The sequence below is a fragment of the Cherax quadricarinatus genome, chromosome 19 (assembly GCF_038502225.1).
Source record: "Cherax quadricarinatus isolate ZL_2023a chromosome 19, ASM3850222v1, whole genome shotgun sequence".
Taxonomy (NCBI): Eukaryota; Metazoa; Arthropoda; class Malacostraca; order Decapoda; family Parastacidae; genus Cherax; species Cherax quadricarinatus.
In genome coordinates this window covers 40,782,660-40,799,125 of record NC_091310.1, presented here as the reverse complement: position 1 = coordinate 40,799,125, position 16,466 = coordinate 40,782,660, and the positions used below count along the sequence as shown (strand labels likewise).

The 16,466-nt window shown below is 42.4% G+C and overlaps 1 protein-coding gene across 5 annotated transcripts in view; it reads right to left on the bottom strand.

Annotated features, from left to right (window-relative positions):
* Positions 1-2,903: 2,903 nt before the first annotated feature.
* Positions 2,904-16,466, bottom strand: part of Gyg (glycogenin 1) — a 122,139-nt gene continuing 108,576 nt past the window's right edge. For 4 of the 5 annotated variants that reach the window (XM_053776144.2, XM_053776146.2, XM_053776143.1 and 1 more), the window contains 4 exons: positions 8,527-8,704; positions 7,654-7,698; positions 7,222-7,452; positions 2,904-3,618 (listed from right to left, as the gene is read on the bottom strand). In XM_053776144.2, the coding sequence (XP_053632119.1) occupies positions 3,466-3,618; positions 7,222-7,452; positions 7,654-7,698; positions 8,527-8,704 (607 nt within the window). In that variant the 3' untranslated portion in view covers positions 2,904-3,465. The remainder of the gene's footprint in view (positions 3,619-7,221; positions 7,453-7,653; positions 7,699-8,526; positions 8,705-16,466) is intronic. The other variant, XM_053776147.1, reaches the window with a different exon arrangement.

The window sequence follows — 16,466 nt, the reverse complement described above, 5'->3', positions numbered from 1 at the left end:
TAAATTATAGCCTGAGATAGGTTGGGAGACAGCCGGGTGTAATTTTGGTTCTTGTAAGCAAGCACCAACAGGGAAAAACCTGGAAAGCAACATCTGAAGCTCACCCCGATTACCCCTGAGGCCGCTGATATTCCACTGTAAATAGGCCATGATTGGCGATGAAGAAAATACCAGGAATCTGTAGGTAAAGGCACCTACGGACTAGAGGGGTTAGGAAAGTCAACGTGTGGTGGCATTGGAAGACGTTCAAGTAGCGAAAAAACGGAGCGTTGCGAAGAATGGGGTTGTGAAGATGGAGGAGAGGGAAGAGAAGGAACAGGAAGTGAATCAGTGTCCATTGAAGGTTTAGTCTCTGCAATATATTCTGAAATGGCTTCAAGTGTTTCTGAATTCAAAGATGTATGGGAGACCGTATTAGAGATAGGAGGAGGGTGAGTAAAGATTGGGACAGTAATGGACTGTACCAAAGTAGAGGGGGAGGGAAGAGTGTAAGGGACTGGAGATGAAGTGTTGGGGAGGACAGAAGAGGCAGAAACCTGGGAGGTGGCAGAAGAGGGAGAAACTTGGGAGGGGACGGGGGTGGAAGGCATAGTACGAGGAGGAGGGCGAATCTCCACACTTGTAATAGAGCCAGAGAGAGGGGAAGAACTAGGTACAGAGACTGGAAAAGTAAAGTGTGGAGGTGGAAGAAGGGAAGGAAGGGGCAAAGAAGATTTGAGCAATGTGGATTTTTTGGACTTCTGAGAAGTAGAGGGGCGATTGGTATTAGGTGTCGTACGAGGTCTTGTCGATACTGGGGCTTGTGAGGAAGGACGAAAATGTGAGAACAGACTGATCTGTAGTCGGGACGTCAGAGCCAAGGACAGCAAAAGGATTAGATGCCGGAGTGGCTATGGGAGGGGTAACAGAGGCTGCAGAAGATGGGACCCCAGAAGTGGGGGGATGTTTGGAAACACGAGAATAAGAAACACTGGGTAGTCTCCCTTGGAGGCGGAGATGAGTAACTGCCATAGCATAAGGGAGACCTTCTGCCTCTTTGAGGCAACGGATTTCACGTTCATTTAAGTAGACCTGACAACGGCGGGAGTACGAAGGGTGAGCTTCATTACAATTAAGGCAAGATGGAGGTTGACTGCAAGATGTATTAGAATGGTCGTCGGCACCACAGACTGGGCATTCGGCCATAGATCTGCAATATTTCGCTGGGTGACCAAAACCCTAGCAATTTCTACATTGTTGCGGTGTAGGTATCGCCTTTCGAACTTTTAACCAATGTCCCGCGGCATACAGAGGACGGGAGTTCTCGGCTGTCAAAAGTTAAAGGTGCCACATTGCAAGGGTAACGTCTCCGCCCCCGGGCAGGAAGGACACAAGTGTCTACATTGAGGATTTGGAGATCCTGGAGTTCCAGCTGTTCAAAAATGTCTGCCACATGACTGGAAATTCTGTTGGACTATGGTGTGGGGCAGAATGACAGTACCACTACAAGAATTGAGAGAGATGTTTTTTCAATAGTGATAGGAGTAGTGTCGATATTCGAAAGGAGAGAAAGATCATGAGCTTGGGTAGCATTCTGGACAGTGACGATGCGCGTACCGCTCTTGAGAGCATGAAATGAAATCTCTACCAACATGACGCAGGAGCGCTTTGCCAATACTATGGTCAGAAAGGTAGGCAGAAGAAGTCTGTCTTAAACTAAAGAATTTAGTCCATTGTGTGGTCCGAAACTGAGCGTGGAGAGGGAGTGCTTGACGTGTCGGTCTTTTCCGAGTAGAATGGGAAGGTAACGAAGGAGCATCATCAGGAGATTGACGTTGGCGTTTAGGAATAGGACCGGAGTTGGTCCGGCGTGAAATGGGCGGGCGATTCGAAAGTTGCCGTACCGTAGAGGGAGAAGCCGGAAGCATAGTCAAAGGAGAGCGGAGTTCAGACAAATCGAAGGAGTCAGTCGAAGCCCCGGTACCTGAAGCGGGTGAGGAAACAGCACCAGCAAGAGGTACAGGGGCATCAGGAGTGTCTGAAGAGTGGTCTAAACAAGGCAGGGTCAGAATGGGGTGCGGTATCAAGAAGGGGCCCGGGGGTAGTGGGTTCATGGATTGGGTTCTCCATGGTTAGGTTACTCCTTTGCTTTTTGTTTAAGAAAAAAATAAAAAAGGGGGGAGCAGGGAGGAATATTTCCCAGGAGGAATGAAAGGGCCGGAAATCTCCCTCCGCCCCCAAGAGGACCTCAGCACCGCTAGTAGCGCAGATGCAGCAAGGAACCCGTGCCATACCCTACCCTTCATGCCAGTAAACCAGCAATCCGGGATAGCAACCTCACATCTGCCGAGCTACCTCGGTAGACAAAAGAGGGCGGCCGGATATCCGCCACAAAGCATACCTCCTTCGGCCACCACCCCCGGAATCTGAAAGGTGGCTTCCAGAGATACACCAGTCGCCCGAAAGACACCCAAAGCTACTCCGGGATACCGGAGAGGGATCGGGACATCCCCAGGCAATCCAGATTCCACGGCAAACTACGCCACCGCCAAGAACCTCAACGGAATGGGATGGACCCCGGTGTCCTTTCCGCTACCTAGGAACTAGCACGCCTGTGGGAGAAATCCCAAAGGCCAAAAAGAGGAAAGGCAAAAGGGAGGGGTGAGGAGGAGGAATGGAAAAAGGGGAGGATGGGGAGGATGGGATAGGGGAGGGGAGAATGGGGGGGGGTAATTAGGTAAGAGGACAACCATGTTCAAACCATAAAAAAATATATGGAAGCCACTAAGAAATTTTAATAAGGAATGTGGAATAAAATGAGGAAAATGCTCATGTAAAGTTGCTCAAACTGCCAGCATTAGCTGAACTAGTATAATTTAACCCACTCCCCCAATAACTTATCTTGGAAGGTATAAAATCACAAATAATGCTTACTCTTTATTAGTGGCATATCAGTATTTGGCACAATTAAATTTTATTTCAGGCAATGCGGAATGTCAATGAAATTTAAGGTTTTAATTTCCCTGGTTTCTCACCATCTTTCACTATCATTTCAATGTGCAAATATTGCCAGCTCTCAGACTGCCAGTTAGTCAGGAGAGAATCTTTACACTGATAAAGGCACAGTTAACTATATTTAACAAATTGAGCAACAAATTAAGACTAGATTCTTACCCAATTCAACTTAATTCCCAGTAAAAATAATTGGGCCCAATGTTAACAGTAAGGGCACATCTACCTGAAGCAAGAGGAACCACCCTCCCACTAGTTTAGTGGCAAATTATTAACACCACTAACTAGCAGTAATAAGAAATAGCTTTGCAATTGGGAAAGTGCAATTAAAAAAATTTACTAACTTAATTTATGTTCAAAAAATACAAAGCTCTTGCATATTTTCAATTTAAGAAAATGTATTTAGCCAAATTTGACATACTCTACACAGGCACTCCAGTACTGAGAATCAATATGCAGTTTCCTGCTGTTTAGTTACTTTCCGCTTTTTAGTTTAGAATCTACGTAAGCCTGAATATTTGCAAAAGAGTCACGACCCAGGTATTCTGGTTCTCCACGTTCCCACCTGGCCTGTTCTTCTTGAAGGCTTTGTGATCCAATGCTCACCCCAGCCAACTGTTGGGCAACCTGAGTTAAAAATAACAAGTGTCAATTAGCAGAGTTGAATGCAACCAAATTTTAAAAGCTATATGAAGGATTCAAACCCCTGTAATAAATATGTACATTAACAATAACTGAAGTCACTAGGCTTTTCTATTTGGAAATTTAAATTTATATTGAGCTAATATCAAAACTTATGACCAACTTGTAAAAATTAAATAGTGTTAGACTGAAGGTACACGACAAATGTCTGGTTTAGCACATTCAGTTTAGTCGTGTATATTAAGGAAATCTAAAAATTGACTGCATTTATGTAGCTAGGATAGATTTTGAACATCCTGTACACATTTTCACCTTTATAAAGGTGGAAAGTACCCATTAACCAGTGTACTCTGGAAAGGGAACAATACACAGCAAGAAAAAACGCTCACCAGCATGAAATTGAGGGGAAGACTTACTGAAGAACAGATAGTCAAAGTGTATCAGAGTGCATCCTTATTTCCACTTGTCCATCTATTTATCAAAATTTAATTTAGGAAAGAACCATAAAGCTTGCAGTCTAAAATTCATCTTTAAACAAAATTAAGGGGGCGAGGCTTAACCACAAGTTTAGGAAAGCACTAAATTAAACCGCCACACTAATAAAACGGCAATTAAATTTCCTACCGACAGGTATATTTTCAAAGACCTAATAGAATTTAGCCACTGGAAGGGAGGATGAGGTAGGTGGGTAGCAGAACTACCACTTTATAAAATTTATCCTGCATGTTTATCTAGATATACAGGGTTAAGCAATTTAATCTTAAATTGAAGGTAATGCAGTTCCCATTAATTTCATGCTTTGAGCTGAAGTCAAGACCCAGCCACTTCAAAATGTCTTAAGCTATAAATTTTGGACCACTGAAAAAAATCTTCCACTTAACCCAGAAGGGTTTCCATGTAGAGGGTTGCCCAAGTGACATCTATACATACAATCAGATTTGTGGAACTGAAATTTCTAGGGCAACTAGAGGCCATGTGGCTGGATTGCCTTCTAGGCATCAGAATTTGTGCAGCATTACACCTGCCAAAAATTAAAGGATCATATACAAGCTGGTGATTGTGGCAAGGATGATTGCAAATTCTTACAATCCTCAGATTAAATTTTTTTTTTAAACCTGCCTGAAGACTAGGAGAATACAGATTAGGGCAACAGAGCCTACAAATTTACTAATACTGCCAAGCATGCAGCTACTACCACAACTTACGAGGTCAAAGTAAAACTAAACTAGTTTCCAGAAATGATTAATGCATGCTTAACCCAAACTTTGACTAAGTATAGCTTTAGTTGCCACCACTAAAGCTATTAGTATTCCCTCCAACATCTACCCCTAGGCAAGGCAATTATGTATAGCAATTTATTATCACTTGCCAATTGTGTATGCGCATAAAGCATATTTCTGCTAAATTAAACACTAAATTAATTTCTCAATTTTGGAATAATTGTAGATTGCAGAATTTGTCACTACTTACAATTAAAACTTTGTAAAGGGTTGCTATTTGTGCAAATAAAATTTATCTACCATTTTAACCCTTTGACTGTTTTGGTCGTATATGTATACATGTCTTACGAGCCACTGTTTTTGACGTATATATACTCAAATTCTAGCGGCTTCAAATCAAGCAGGAGAAAGCTAGTAGGCTTACATGCAAGAGAATGAGTGCGCACCACAAAAAGATCCTGCAGCACGCAGTGCATAACGAGAAAAAAAAAAAAAAACAGACTAAAATGCTGAATTTGTGGTCTATTTTTGTATAATATTTATGGTTTTATTCTCTTTCTTGGTCTCATTTGATAGAATGGAAAACATTATAGAAAGGTGATTTTGATTGGTTTTACTATGAAAAGAACCTTGAAGTGGAGCTCAAGGTGGGGGAAATTTTTTATTTTTCTTGATGTTCAAAGGTAAACAAATTATGTCATTTTCCAATAAATGTCCAAGTAGCCATTCTGATATGCAGTCATGAATGGGTTGACATTTATCTGATTATTACAATATTGCAGTAGTCTACATAACAGTAAATCTTATTGAGTTTGAATAAAAATTCAAAATAGAAAGCAAGAGTAATATCAGAGGGGCCTAGAGATGTGACTGATGAACAAAGAATGTTATTTTAGAGCCAGGAATGTCTATTGTTCATTCTGGACCCTATTTTGAAATTTTTTTAATTTTCGTGAAATTGGCCAAATTGCAAATTTCTGACCATGTTATTGGGTAGTTGAAATCAGTAAATGGGCAGTTTCTTGTACTCAATTGATAGAAAAAATGGAGTTCTAAAGAAATAGCTATGCGTTTGGTTGACTGGAACAACGGAATTAGCCGAAAAAAAAAGGCTCAAAGTGGGTGAAATCGCCTATTTGTTAATATCGCCGAGGTTGCTAACTTAGCAAGTAATTCCATCAGTTTTTCATCAAATTTTGTTTTGGTGTCACTAAAATTGGTATAAAAGATTCTCTAGCATTTCATAAGAATTTGGTTTTTTTTTTTTTTTTTTTTTTTTTTTTTTTTTTTTGAGATTGACACCAGGAGAAACCTCAGGATTTGGGGTTGCAACAGTCAAGGGGTTAAAGATGCCCATGTACAAGTTAGTAACTAGCAATAGAATTAAAACCTAAATATCCAAATAAAAACTAGAAGCTTAGCAGATCTAGATAAAATTTATACTTTAGCACATGCATTTTTTCGGTACGTGAAAATGACAAGTTTAGACTTGACATAGTACTTTAAAAATGAGAAAAAACCTTTATGAATTATACTTTTCAAATTCCTTTACCCAATCTATATATTCAACTGTGTAGTGTTAACTTTAAATAAATGCTTAAAAGTGTCTGGCAATTTCTAAAACTAGTCCAAAAGAAAAAATTTTATCCAGGAGGCCACATTTGCAGTTATGGTATATACAGTTTTAAATAGTGTGGTGCCACTAAAAAGAATTGCTACCCAAGTGGAATGTTCAGTCCCTGAACAGCAATGTAGTTTGAATTTACCATGGCACTACACCTAAAGGGGAGGTAACATTCCTTACGAAGTATAAATTCCATTATATAATGCCACACTTAAAATAACCGTTTCAAGGTTAGCAAACCATATTAATCACTCCCTCCCTGCCAAGAGGAAATCAATCACCTAATTTAAAGTCAGTCTGACCATTTTGTGCAGGTTTATGCACTTTCCACTCCACTTATTCCTCAAGTGGTAAGGGATTTCTTCCCATTTAGGAATACTACCTACTTTATACTGTCATGAGTAATTGCTACCCTTTCCTTCATTAACAGTTGTCAAAACAATTCCTTACTTAATACTTTAACATAGTAAACAAGGGCCTAACTAGAAATGAAGTCTAAAATTTAGACTGTCCCAAGAAGCTTCACCCAGAAGGTAATGCACTTAAATTTAATAGTCCCATATATGGAGCCAAAATTAAAGAGCACCAAGATATTAACACCAGAAATACCAATATTTAAGGAACTCCATGCATAAAGATCTCAAAGCAGGTCAGGTCTTCCACCATTTAGTAAGGATTTCAGATTAAAACCAGTTTTTGCCACTGCCCCAGTTAAATATTAAAGTTTTTTTTTTTTTTTTTTACCTCTATCACCCTCTCAGTTGGAGCTGCCATGGCTAAGTTTTCAGTCTCCTTATTTCCACTCCTGTCTTTATCATTAGGAAAAATGACATTAGATACACATTCACTATCCAACTCCATACTGCAGAGTAGTTTGCAATGAACACTGTTCTTTACCTCATTATCATCACACACATTTGAGGCACATTGGTGTTCATGCTCTTCCTCAGTGTGTCTGATTTTAAGGTCATTTTCCTGAATAGCCGCATGTGAGAAAATAGATAATTAGTAAAAGTATTTCACTAACGTTAAACTAACATGTAGCAACTAGACCCAACACTGTTAATCTAGAGTTTCTATGCTAATTTATTTTTAGAAGGCCTATTTATAAAATCCTATTGCACATTAATTGCACAACATTCTATGTCACTGTACATAAACTTTTCCAAGATTTACCTGTACATCTATGTGAGTTTTCTCCTCTATTGCACTTTGAAGATCCTGTGTGAAAAAAATAATCATCACAACATTAATACATGCCTTTCAAGATACCTTTGCAGCCTCAGGAACAATTTGGAAATGTTAAATTAACAAATTAAGTTAATGTAAAATAAGAACACTACAAAAATTAATAGAGGAATATTACAGTCCATTTCAGGCAGCACAAACTTACCTGGTATATAGTATTTAATAAGAGCAAAAACATAATATGCAACATTTCCACTAAGCAGATTTGGTACACCAAATACACCTAGTAATAGTCAAGTGTGTTTAATATCAATTCTTGTACTGGTGAATTTTACTTAGATGTGGATTTTTTTTTTTTTTTTTTTTTTTTTTTAATGATTTTTAACCAATATAACTAGGTCCAATGTGACATCCAATTTTCCCATCCAACTAGTTTCCTACAAAGATGTGCAGTTGTAGCAATTACATTTCCCCCATCCTCTCTTGCACTGTCACTATTTTAAATTCCTTATTACAGCAAATTTATCACAATGTTTCTGTTGAGATACACAATGTCCAATTAGGCCCAGGATCAACTTGTGTTATACTAATGTCATCTGCTTATATCGACATTTTAAACCTCTTCCATCTGTCAACCAGATGACTATTTGGCATTTTAATTTTGAAACTACAAACTACTCCAAACTGTTAGATACTCAGACATGCAATCATGCTTCCATACATCCCAAAACTGAGTAATACTAGTCTGCCAGCAATTACTGTGAACTAGAAGTTAATGCATTTTTAAAGACAGGAAGTTTCAGACTTTCAAACTGGTATAGGGACAAAATACTAATGAAAGTGAAACAGACTTTTACCCACCATTTCTGGGACCCCTGGTTTAACAAGGCTGAGATAAATTGCCCACCAGGAGTTTAGGTAAGGAGCAAGAAGTTCATAACCAGAAGATACATGTACTGAAGATGAACTAGTATCATAAGAGTACTGCCATGGCTTCATAGCACCCAGGAAATGGACTAATTTCACACTTCCTCCATATCTGCAGAAGAAAAAAAAAAAAGAAAAAAAAAAAAGACTAGATACTGAACAAAGTCCAAATTTGAGTAAAATAAAAAAAAAATGGCCATTTATAATAGCTTTAATCAAATACCAGGAAATGGGGAAAAATCCCAGAAAATACCCGTGGTTATTTTATACCAAACTTGGTCAGTTTTCCTTTTACCATTCACAGCCACATGTTAGACAAGAATGGAAACAAACGAGTGGTTTTTGGGACTTGGCGAGCTGCAATATTTTGTGAAGGGATTCAGCGTATATACGTTAGTAAAATTACTGACACTACCAAGTAAAAGGACAAGTGCAACTAATGTGATATTTTATTGTGGGAACATTTTACTCTCCAGGAGCTTTGTCAAGCTGTTTACCTAGAGTGTTCCGGGGGTCAATGCCCCCGTAGCCCAGTCTGACCAGGCCTCCTGGTGGATCAGAGCCTGATCAACCAGGCTGTTACTGCTGGCTGCACGCAAACCAATGTACGAGCCACAGCCCGGCTGGTCAGGTACCGACTTTAGGTGCTTGTCCAGTGCCAGCTTGAAGACTGCCAGGGGTCTGTTGGTAATCCCCCCTTATGTATGCTGGGAGGCAGTTGAACAGTCTCAGGCCCCTGACACTTATTGTATGGTCTCTTAACGTGCTAGTGACACCCCTGCTTTTCATTGGGGGGATGTTGCATTGTCTGCCAAGTCTTTTGCTTTTGTAGAGTGATTTTTGTGTGCAAGTTCGGTACTAGTCCCTCTAGGATTTTCCAGGTGTATATAATAATGTTGAATTCAGGGAAACTAGTTAGCTGGAGTGGAGTCCTGGAGGTGGGAAATACAGTGACTGCATGAAGGGGTTTAGGATATTTGCCATTTTTAGCGAATTGTAAGTTTTTGTATTAGTAACCTCTGCCACAAGTGACTAGTTTTTCTTTAGTTACTGCCTTGGTGGGAGTTGGCCAGTGTTGGAAAAAAAGGCTTGATTTACAGTTTTATTTCCACACTGACAAAGCACAGCTTTGTAGAATGGAGCAATCTTGCTTGTACTTCTTAAAGTAGTTAATATTTATATATTAAAGTACATACAGAATTTATTTGGAGGCTGCTGTGATCAATGGCTTGCCAGTGACCAATATGGCTCTGAAATTCCTTATGGTAATTTCTCCTTCCTGCTTTGGGTTATCTAAAATTTAGCTGATAGATATTGGCAACAGCATAATATAGCAATTTAAAAAAAAAAAAAAAAAAAAAAAAAAAAAAAAAAAAAAAAAAAAAAAAAAGTACTTATTATGATCAAAACTAGGCACTAAACTTGCTAGTCATACAGCACTAACCTAATCTATGTAGCTAATAGGATGAGGTTAATCATAGAATTGATGAGGGGAAAAAAGGAGTGGTGCGTTGATGTATATGTGGAGTCAAAAAACGTTATCTATGGAGGCAAAGAAGGGAATGTATGAAAGAATAGTAGTACCAAAACTTATATGGGTGTGAAGCTTGGGTGGTAAATGCAGCAGCGAGGAGACGGTTGGAGGCAGTGGAGATGTCCTGTGTAAGGGCAATGTGTGGTGTAAATATTATGCAGAAAATTCGGAGTGTGGAAATTAGGAGAAGGTGTGTTAATAAAAGCATTAGTCAGAGGGCAGAAGAGGGGTTGTTGAAGTGGTTTGGTCATTTAGAGAGAATGGATCAAAGTAGAATGACATGGAAAGCATATAAATCTATAGGGGAAGGAAGGAGGGGTAGGGGTCATCCTCAAAAGGGTTGGAAAGAGGGGGTAAAGGAGGTTATGTGGGCGAGGGGCTTGGACTTCCAGCAAGCGTGCATGAGCGTGTTAGATAGGAGTGAATGGAGAAATGATACTTGGGACCTGACTATCTGATGGAGTGTGAGCAGGGTAATATTTAGTGAAGGGATTCAGGGAAATATTATTATTATAATCAATAAAGCGCTAAGCCACAAGGGCTATACAGCGCTGCAGGGTACGGAAGAAGAGAGGGTATTGGATGGCAGAAGGGAGGAGGGATGATCAGTAGGTTACAGAAAACAGCGGGGCAGGGGATAGTACGGGGGTATGGGGTAGAAAGAGATTGAAGTAGAAAGGGCTGAAGGTATCAGAATTTGTGAAGTCAGTCAGTTGTCAAAAAGTCAATGAGAGTCTGGATGAAAGGTGGGTCCATCAGCAAGAAGGGAAGGTAGAGAGCAGCAGAGCGAAGACGACGACGGAGGTAAATTCTGCGTGCTCGTTGATAAAATGGGCAGTCCAACAGAATGTGGCTGACTGATAATGGAACTTGGCAATTCTCAGAGGAGCAGGGTGCCTCTCCACGAGATATCCATGAGTAAGACGAGCATGGCCAATGCGAAGACGGGAGAGAGTAGTCTCCCAACCTCGACACTGGTGATAAGAAGACGGCCAGTAACCTATACTCGGTTTAATCGATTGAAGTTTGTTGCCGAGCATAGTAGACAACGTTGTTACCAACTGGTGTGAAGTTGGGAAGATATTGCAGCAAAATAGTCCGTAAATGGAATACCTCTACATGAAACTGGTAGGTCATGTACTGCTGACTGCGCAGCAGTGTCAGCCTGTTCATTGCCCTGTACGTCAGCATGACCAGGGACCCAACAAAAAATATCTTTATGCTTGGTAAAGATGCGGCGTAGCCAAAGTTGGATACGGAGGACTAAGGGGCGAGGTGTATCAAATTTCTGTATAGCCTGTAAAGCACTAAGGAAGACTGAGAACCACAAATGATGACACAGGCATAGATGCAATACGGATAAGTGCTGTAAGGATGGCATACAATTCAGCAGTAAAAATACTAGCCGAAGATAGTAAATGCCCTTGTACGACGCTGTCCGGAAACACTGCTGCGAATCCTACGCCGTCAGAAGACTTAGAGCCATCTGTGTACACAGCAATGGCACGAGAATGAGTGAAAAATGGTCAAGAAAATGAGAGCGGGAAGCGACCATAGACAGTTGGGCTTTCGAGCAAGGGAGAGAGAAAAAGAACAGACTCGAACAGCTGGAACTTCCCAGGGGGGTAGGGAAAAGTGAGATGCTACATGTACATAGAAAGGTGGTAGTTGAAGAGAAGACAAGAGCGAATGAAGGCGAAGAGAGAAGGGATGGAGAACAAATGAAGAATGTCTACTAATATCAGTGACCATTCTATAAATGGAAGGATTGCGGAGATCATGAGTGTACATAGTAGCAAAGGCAATGGGCATCACGGCGATCAGATAAGGATGGAACATTCGCTTCTGCATAGAGGCTCTCGACAGGGGAAGAGCGAAAAGCACCAAGGCATAAACGTAATCCTTGGTGATGAATGGGGTTAAGGCTAGAGTGTAGCAGGAGATGCCGCTGAATAGATCTGGTCACCATAATCAAGTTTCGATAAGATAAGGGTGGAATGTAGGCGAAGGAGGGTTCGACGATCAGCTCCATGAAAGAAGAGCAAGGGTTTTAAGGAGGTTCAGCCGGCTGTGGCAAGTTGCCTTCAGAGAGGTGATGCGAGGTTTCCAGGATAACCTACGATCAAAGAGGAGGCCCAGAAACTATCACGTTCTGGGATACGGGAGCCATAGAGGTACAAAGGATGATCGGAGATGACAGTCTAGTGAAAGTAACTTGGTGGGTTTTAGTGCTGGAAAATTTAAACCCACATGTGGTGGCCCAATTGGAAACACGGTCGACTGCATGCTGGAGAGAAACTGTAATAAGGTGACAGTCAGCGCCTGCACAGGCAATAGCGAAGTCATCAACAGAGTGATGACCAAATATTTGATGGAAGACTAGAGGCCAAATCATTAATAGCAAGGAGAAAAAGTGTTGTGCTCAGAACACATTCCTGGGGGACACCTTCAGCTTGGATAAAGTCCGGGGAGAGCACATTAACCCGAACACGGAAATGCCTGTTAGTTGAAAAGTTCTTAAGGAAGGATGGTAGATTGCCTCGAAGGCCTAAGGAGTGGGCTTGGGCTAAAATATTATACCTCCAAGTTGTGTCATATGCCTTCTCAAGGTCAAAAAATATGGCAATAACCGAGTGGTTATTCGCAAAGGCATTACGAACATACGTATCCAAGCGTAGTAAGAGGTCTATGGTAGAACGTCCCTTACGAAAGCCATATTGACGAGTGCAAAGACTTGCGTGTCTCTAAATACCACACTAAACTTCTATTTACTAGGCGTTCCATCACTTTGCAAACTGCACTGGTAAGAGCAATGGGACGATAGTGGGAGGTTTCATGTCCCGTAGTGCCTGGTTTGCGGAAAGGGAGAACAATGGTGGATTTCCACAGCTGTGGAAGAACTCCTTGTGACCAAATAAGATTGTAAAGGCGTAATAGGACTGCAAGGGCTGACTGATGTAAATGTTGTAGCATACGAATATGAATGTCGTCGGGCCCAGCTGCCGATGATCGGCAAGCTGAGTGTGTTGCCTCCAGTTCTTGAAGTGTAAAAGGCACATTATACTGTTCTTCTGAGAGAAGAAAAGTCCAAGGGTGCTAACTCTCTGGCAGACTGAGGAAAGAAATGAGGGGCATAGATGGAGTCCGAGAAATACGGACCAGATTATTGCCAATTTCATTGGCAACATCTAGTGGGTTTGCTATATCAACACCGGCAACCCGCAGAACAGGAGCCGGGTCAGGAGAATATTTACCACTCGGTTTTCGTACTTTTTTCCAGACTGCACTCAGAGGAAGCAGAGGTGATGGTGGAGACAATCTCGCCAGCAAGTGCGTTTAGAGTCACGGATGACACGGCGAGCGATCGCACGCTTCTGCTTAAATTCAAGAAGTCTGTGGTTCTATTGTACCAGTACCTGCCCCATGAAGCGCATTTCAAACGTACTGCACGAGCACAAGCAGGAGACCACCAAGGCATGCATTTCTGAGAATGCCTGCCCGAAGTTTGGGGTATAGAATGAGAAGCTGCGATTAAAACGGAGGACGAGAAGAGTGTAAAAGCCCATCGATGGAGGACGAAGAAGGAACCTCTCTAAAAACAGTTACGTGTGAGTAAAGGTTCCAATTTGCCTGATCAAATTGCCAGCGTGGGATGCGAAGAGGTGGTGAATATGAAGGGGAAGTAAGAATGATTGGGAAATGATCGCTGTCATGCAAGTCCGGAAGAACAGACCAAGTGAAGTCTAATGCAGCGGAGGAAGAGCAGACAGAGATCCATGCAAGAGTGCGAGTCTGAGGATCAAAATGGGTGCGAGTACCTGTATTTAAAACATGGAAGGGGTGGGTGGCAAGAAAAGCCTCTAACTGAAAGCCACGGGAATCACAGCGAGACGACCCCCCCCCCCCAGAGGAAATGGTGGGCATTAAAATCACCAAGCAACAGAATCTGTGGTGGTAATGACGAAACAAAGGCAATATCCGGAATAGATGAAGCCCGAGAAGGAGAGAGATAAAGAACAGAGCGTATACCACCTATGCAAGTGGATACGGGCTGGTGTGTAATGCAGCGAAGTACGAACAAACAACTGATGGTACGGAATATCAGTGCGTAGAAGGGCACTTTCATTAAAGGTCCCATCAGGAAAAGGATCTGAAGAATACAATAAATTATAACCTGAGATGGGAGAGAACAGCAGAGTAATTTTGGTTCCTGTAAGCAAACACCAACATGGGAAAACTGGGAGAGTAACATCTGAAGCTCACCTCGATTACCCCTGAGGCCGCGTATATTCCACTGTAAATAGGCCACGATTGGCAATGATAAAGATACCTGAAATCCGCAGGTAAGGGTTCCTACGGACTAGAGGGGTTAGAGAAGTCCACATGCGGAGGCAGTGGAAAATGTTCAAGCAGCGAAGGAACAGTGCGCTATGAAGAAAGGAGTTGCGCAGATGGAGTAGAGGAGAGAGAAGGAGCGGAGGGTGGATCAGTGTCCATTGATGGTTTGGTCTCTGCAATATATTCAGAGATTGCTTCAAGCGTTTCAGAATTCAGAGACGTCGTATGGGAGACAATATTGGAAATGGTAGGGGGAGGATGAGTAAAGATTGGAACTGTAATGGACTGTACCAAGGTAGAGGGGGACGGAAGGGTGGAGGGAACTGGAGAAGCGTGAAAGGGGACAGAAGAGGCAGAAACCTGGGAGGTGGCCGAAGAGAAAGAAACTTGAGAGGGAACAGGGGAGGAAGGTATAATACTAGGAGGAGGGTGAACCTCTACACTTGTAACAGAGCGAGTGAGAGGGAGAACCAGGTACAGAGACAGGGAAGGGAAAATGAGGGGGAAGATGGGTAGGAGGTGTTAACGGACCTTTTTTTAACTTTTGAGAAGTAGAGGGACGATTGGGAGGAGGTGTCATACGAGATCTCGTTGCTACTAAGGCTTGTGAGAGAACACGAAGAAGCAAGATCAGACCGAGACGTTGAAGTAGGGACGTCTGAGCCGAGGACAGCAAAAGAATTAGCTACAGGAGTGACTATGGAAGAGGTAACCACAGAGGTGGGTGCAGAAGATGGGATACCAGAAGTGGGGGGGGGACGTTTTGAAACACGGGAATAAGAAACACGAGGTAGTCTCCCTTGGAGGCGGAGATGAGAAACTACCATGGCACAAGGGAGACCTTCTGCCTCTGAGGTAACGGATTTCCCGCTCGTTTAAGTAGACTTTAAAACGGCGAGAGTACGAAGGGCGAGCCTCATGATAATTAAGGCAAGAGGGAGGTCGACTGCAAGACGTATTAGAATGGTCATCGGCACCACAGACTGGGCATTCGGCGATAGATCTGCAATATTTCGCTGGATGGCCAAATCGCCAGCAATTTCTACACTGTTGCGGTGTAGGGATCACCTTTCGAACTTGTAACCGATGTCCTGCTACATAAACTGAGGATGGGAGTTCACGGCTGTCAAAAGTTAAACGAGCCACATTGCTAGGGTATCGTCTCCTCCTGCGGGCAGGAAGAACGTAAGTGTCTACCTTGAGGATTGGGAGATCTTGGAGTTCCAGCTGTTCAAGAATGTCAGTGCCACATGTCTGGAAATTTTGTTGAACTATGGTATGGGGCAGAATGATGGTACCACTACACGAATTGAGGGAACGATGCTTTTCAATAGTTACAGGAACAGTATTGACATGGGAAAGACGAGAAAGCTCATGAGCCTGGGTAGCATTCTGTACGGTGACGATGCGCGTACCGCTCTCAAGAGCATGAAAAGAAATATCTTTACCAACATGGCATAGGAGTGCCTTGCCAATACTGTGGTCAGAAAGATAGGCAGTAGAGATAGTCGGTCGTAAAGTGAAGAATTTAATCCATTGTGCAGTCTGAAACCGAGCGTGGAAAGGTAGTGAAGGATGTGTCAATCTTTTCTGAGAAGAACGAGAAGGTGGAGAAGCATCATCAGCAGGTAATTGTCATTTAGGTGTGGGACCAGAGTTGGTCCGACGTGGAACGGGCCGGCGATTCGAAAATTGCCGCACCGTAGAGGGAGAGGCCGGAAGCATAGTCAGAGGAGAGCGAAGGTCAGATAAATCGAAGGAGTCAGTCGAGGCCTCAGTACCTGAAGCGGGTGAGGAAACAGCACCGGCAAGAGGTACAGAGGCATGAGGAGTGTCCAAAGAGTGGTCCAAAGACTGGGCGGGGTCAGAACGGGGTGCGGCATCAAGAAGGGGCCCAGGGGTAGCAGGTTCATGGACTAGGGCTGCCATGGTTAGGTTACTTTTCTTTTTGTTTTTTAAGAAAAAGAAAAATAAAAAAAAAAAGAAAAAAAGGGGGGACCGG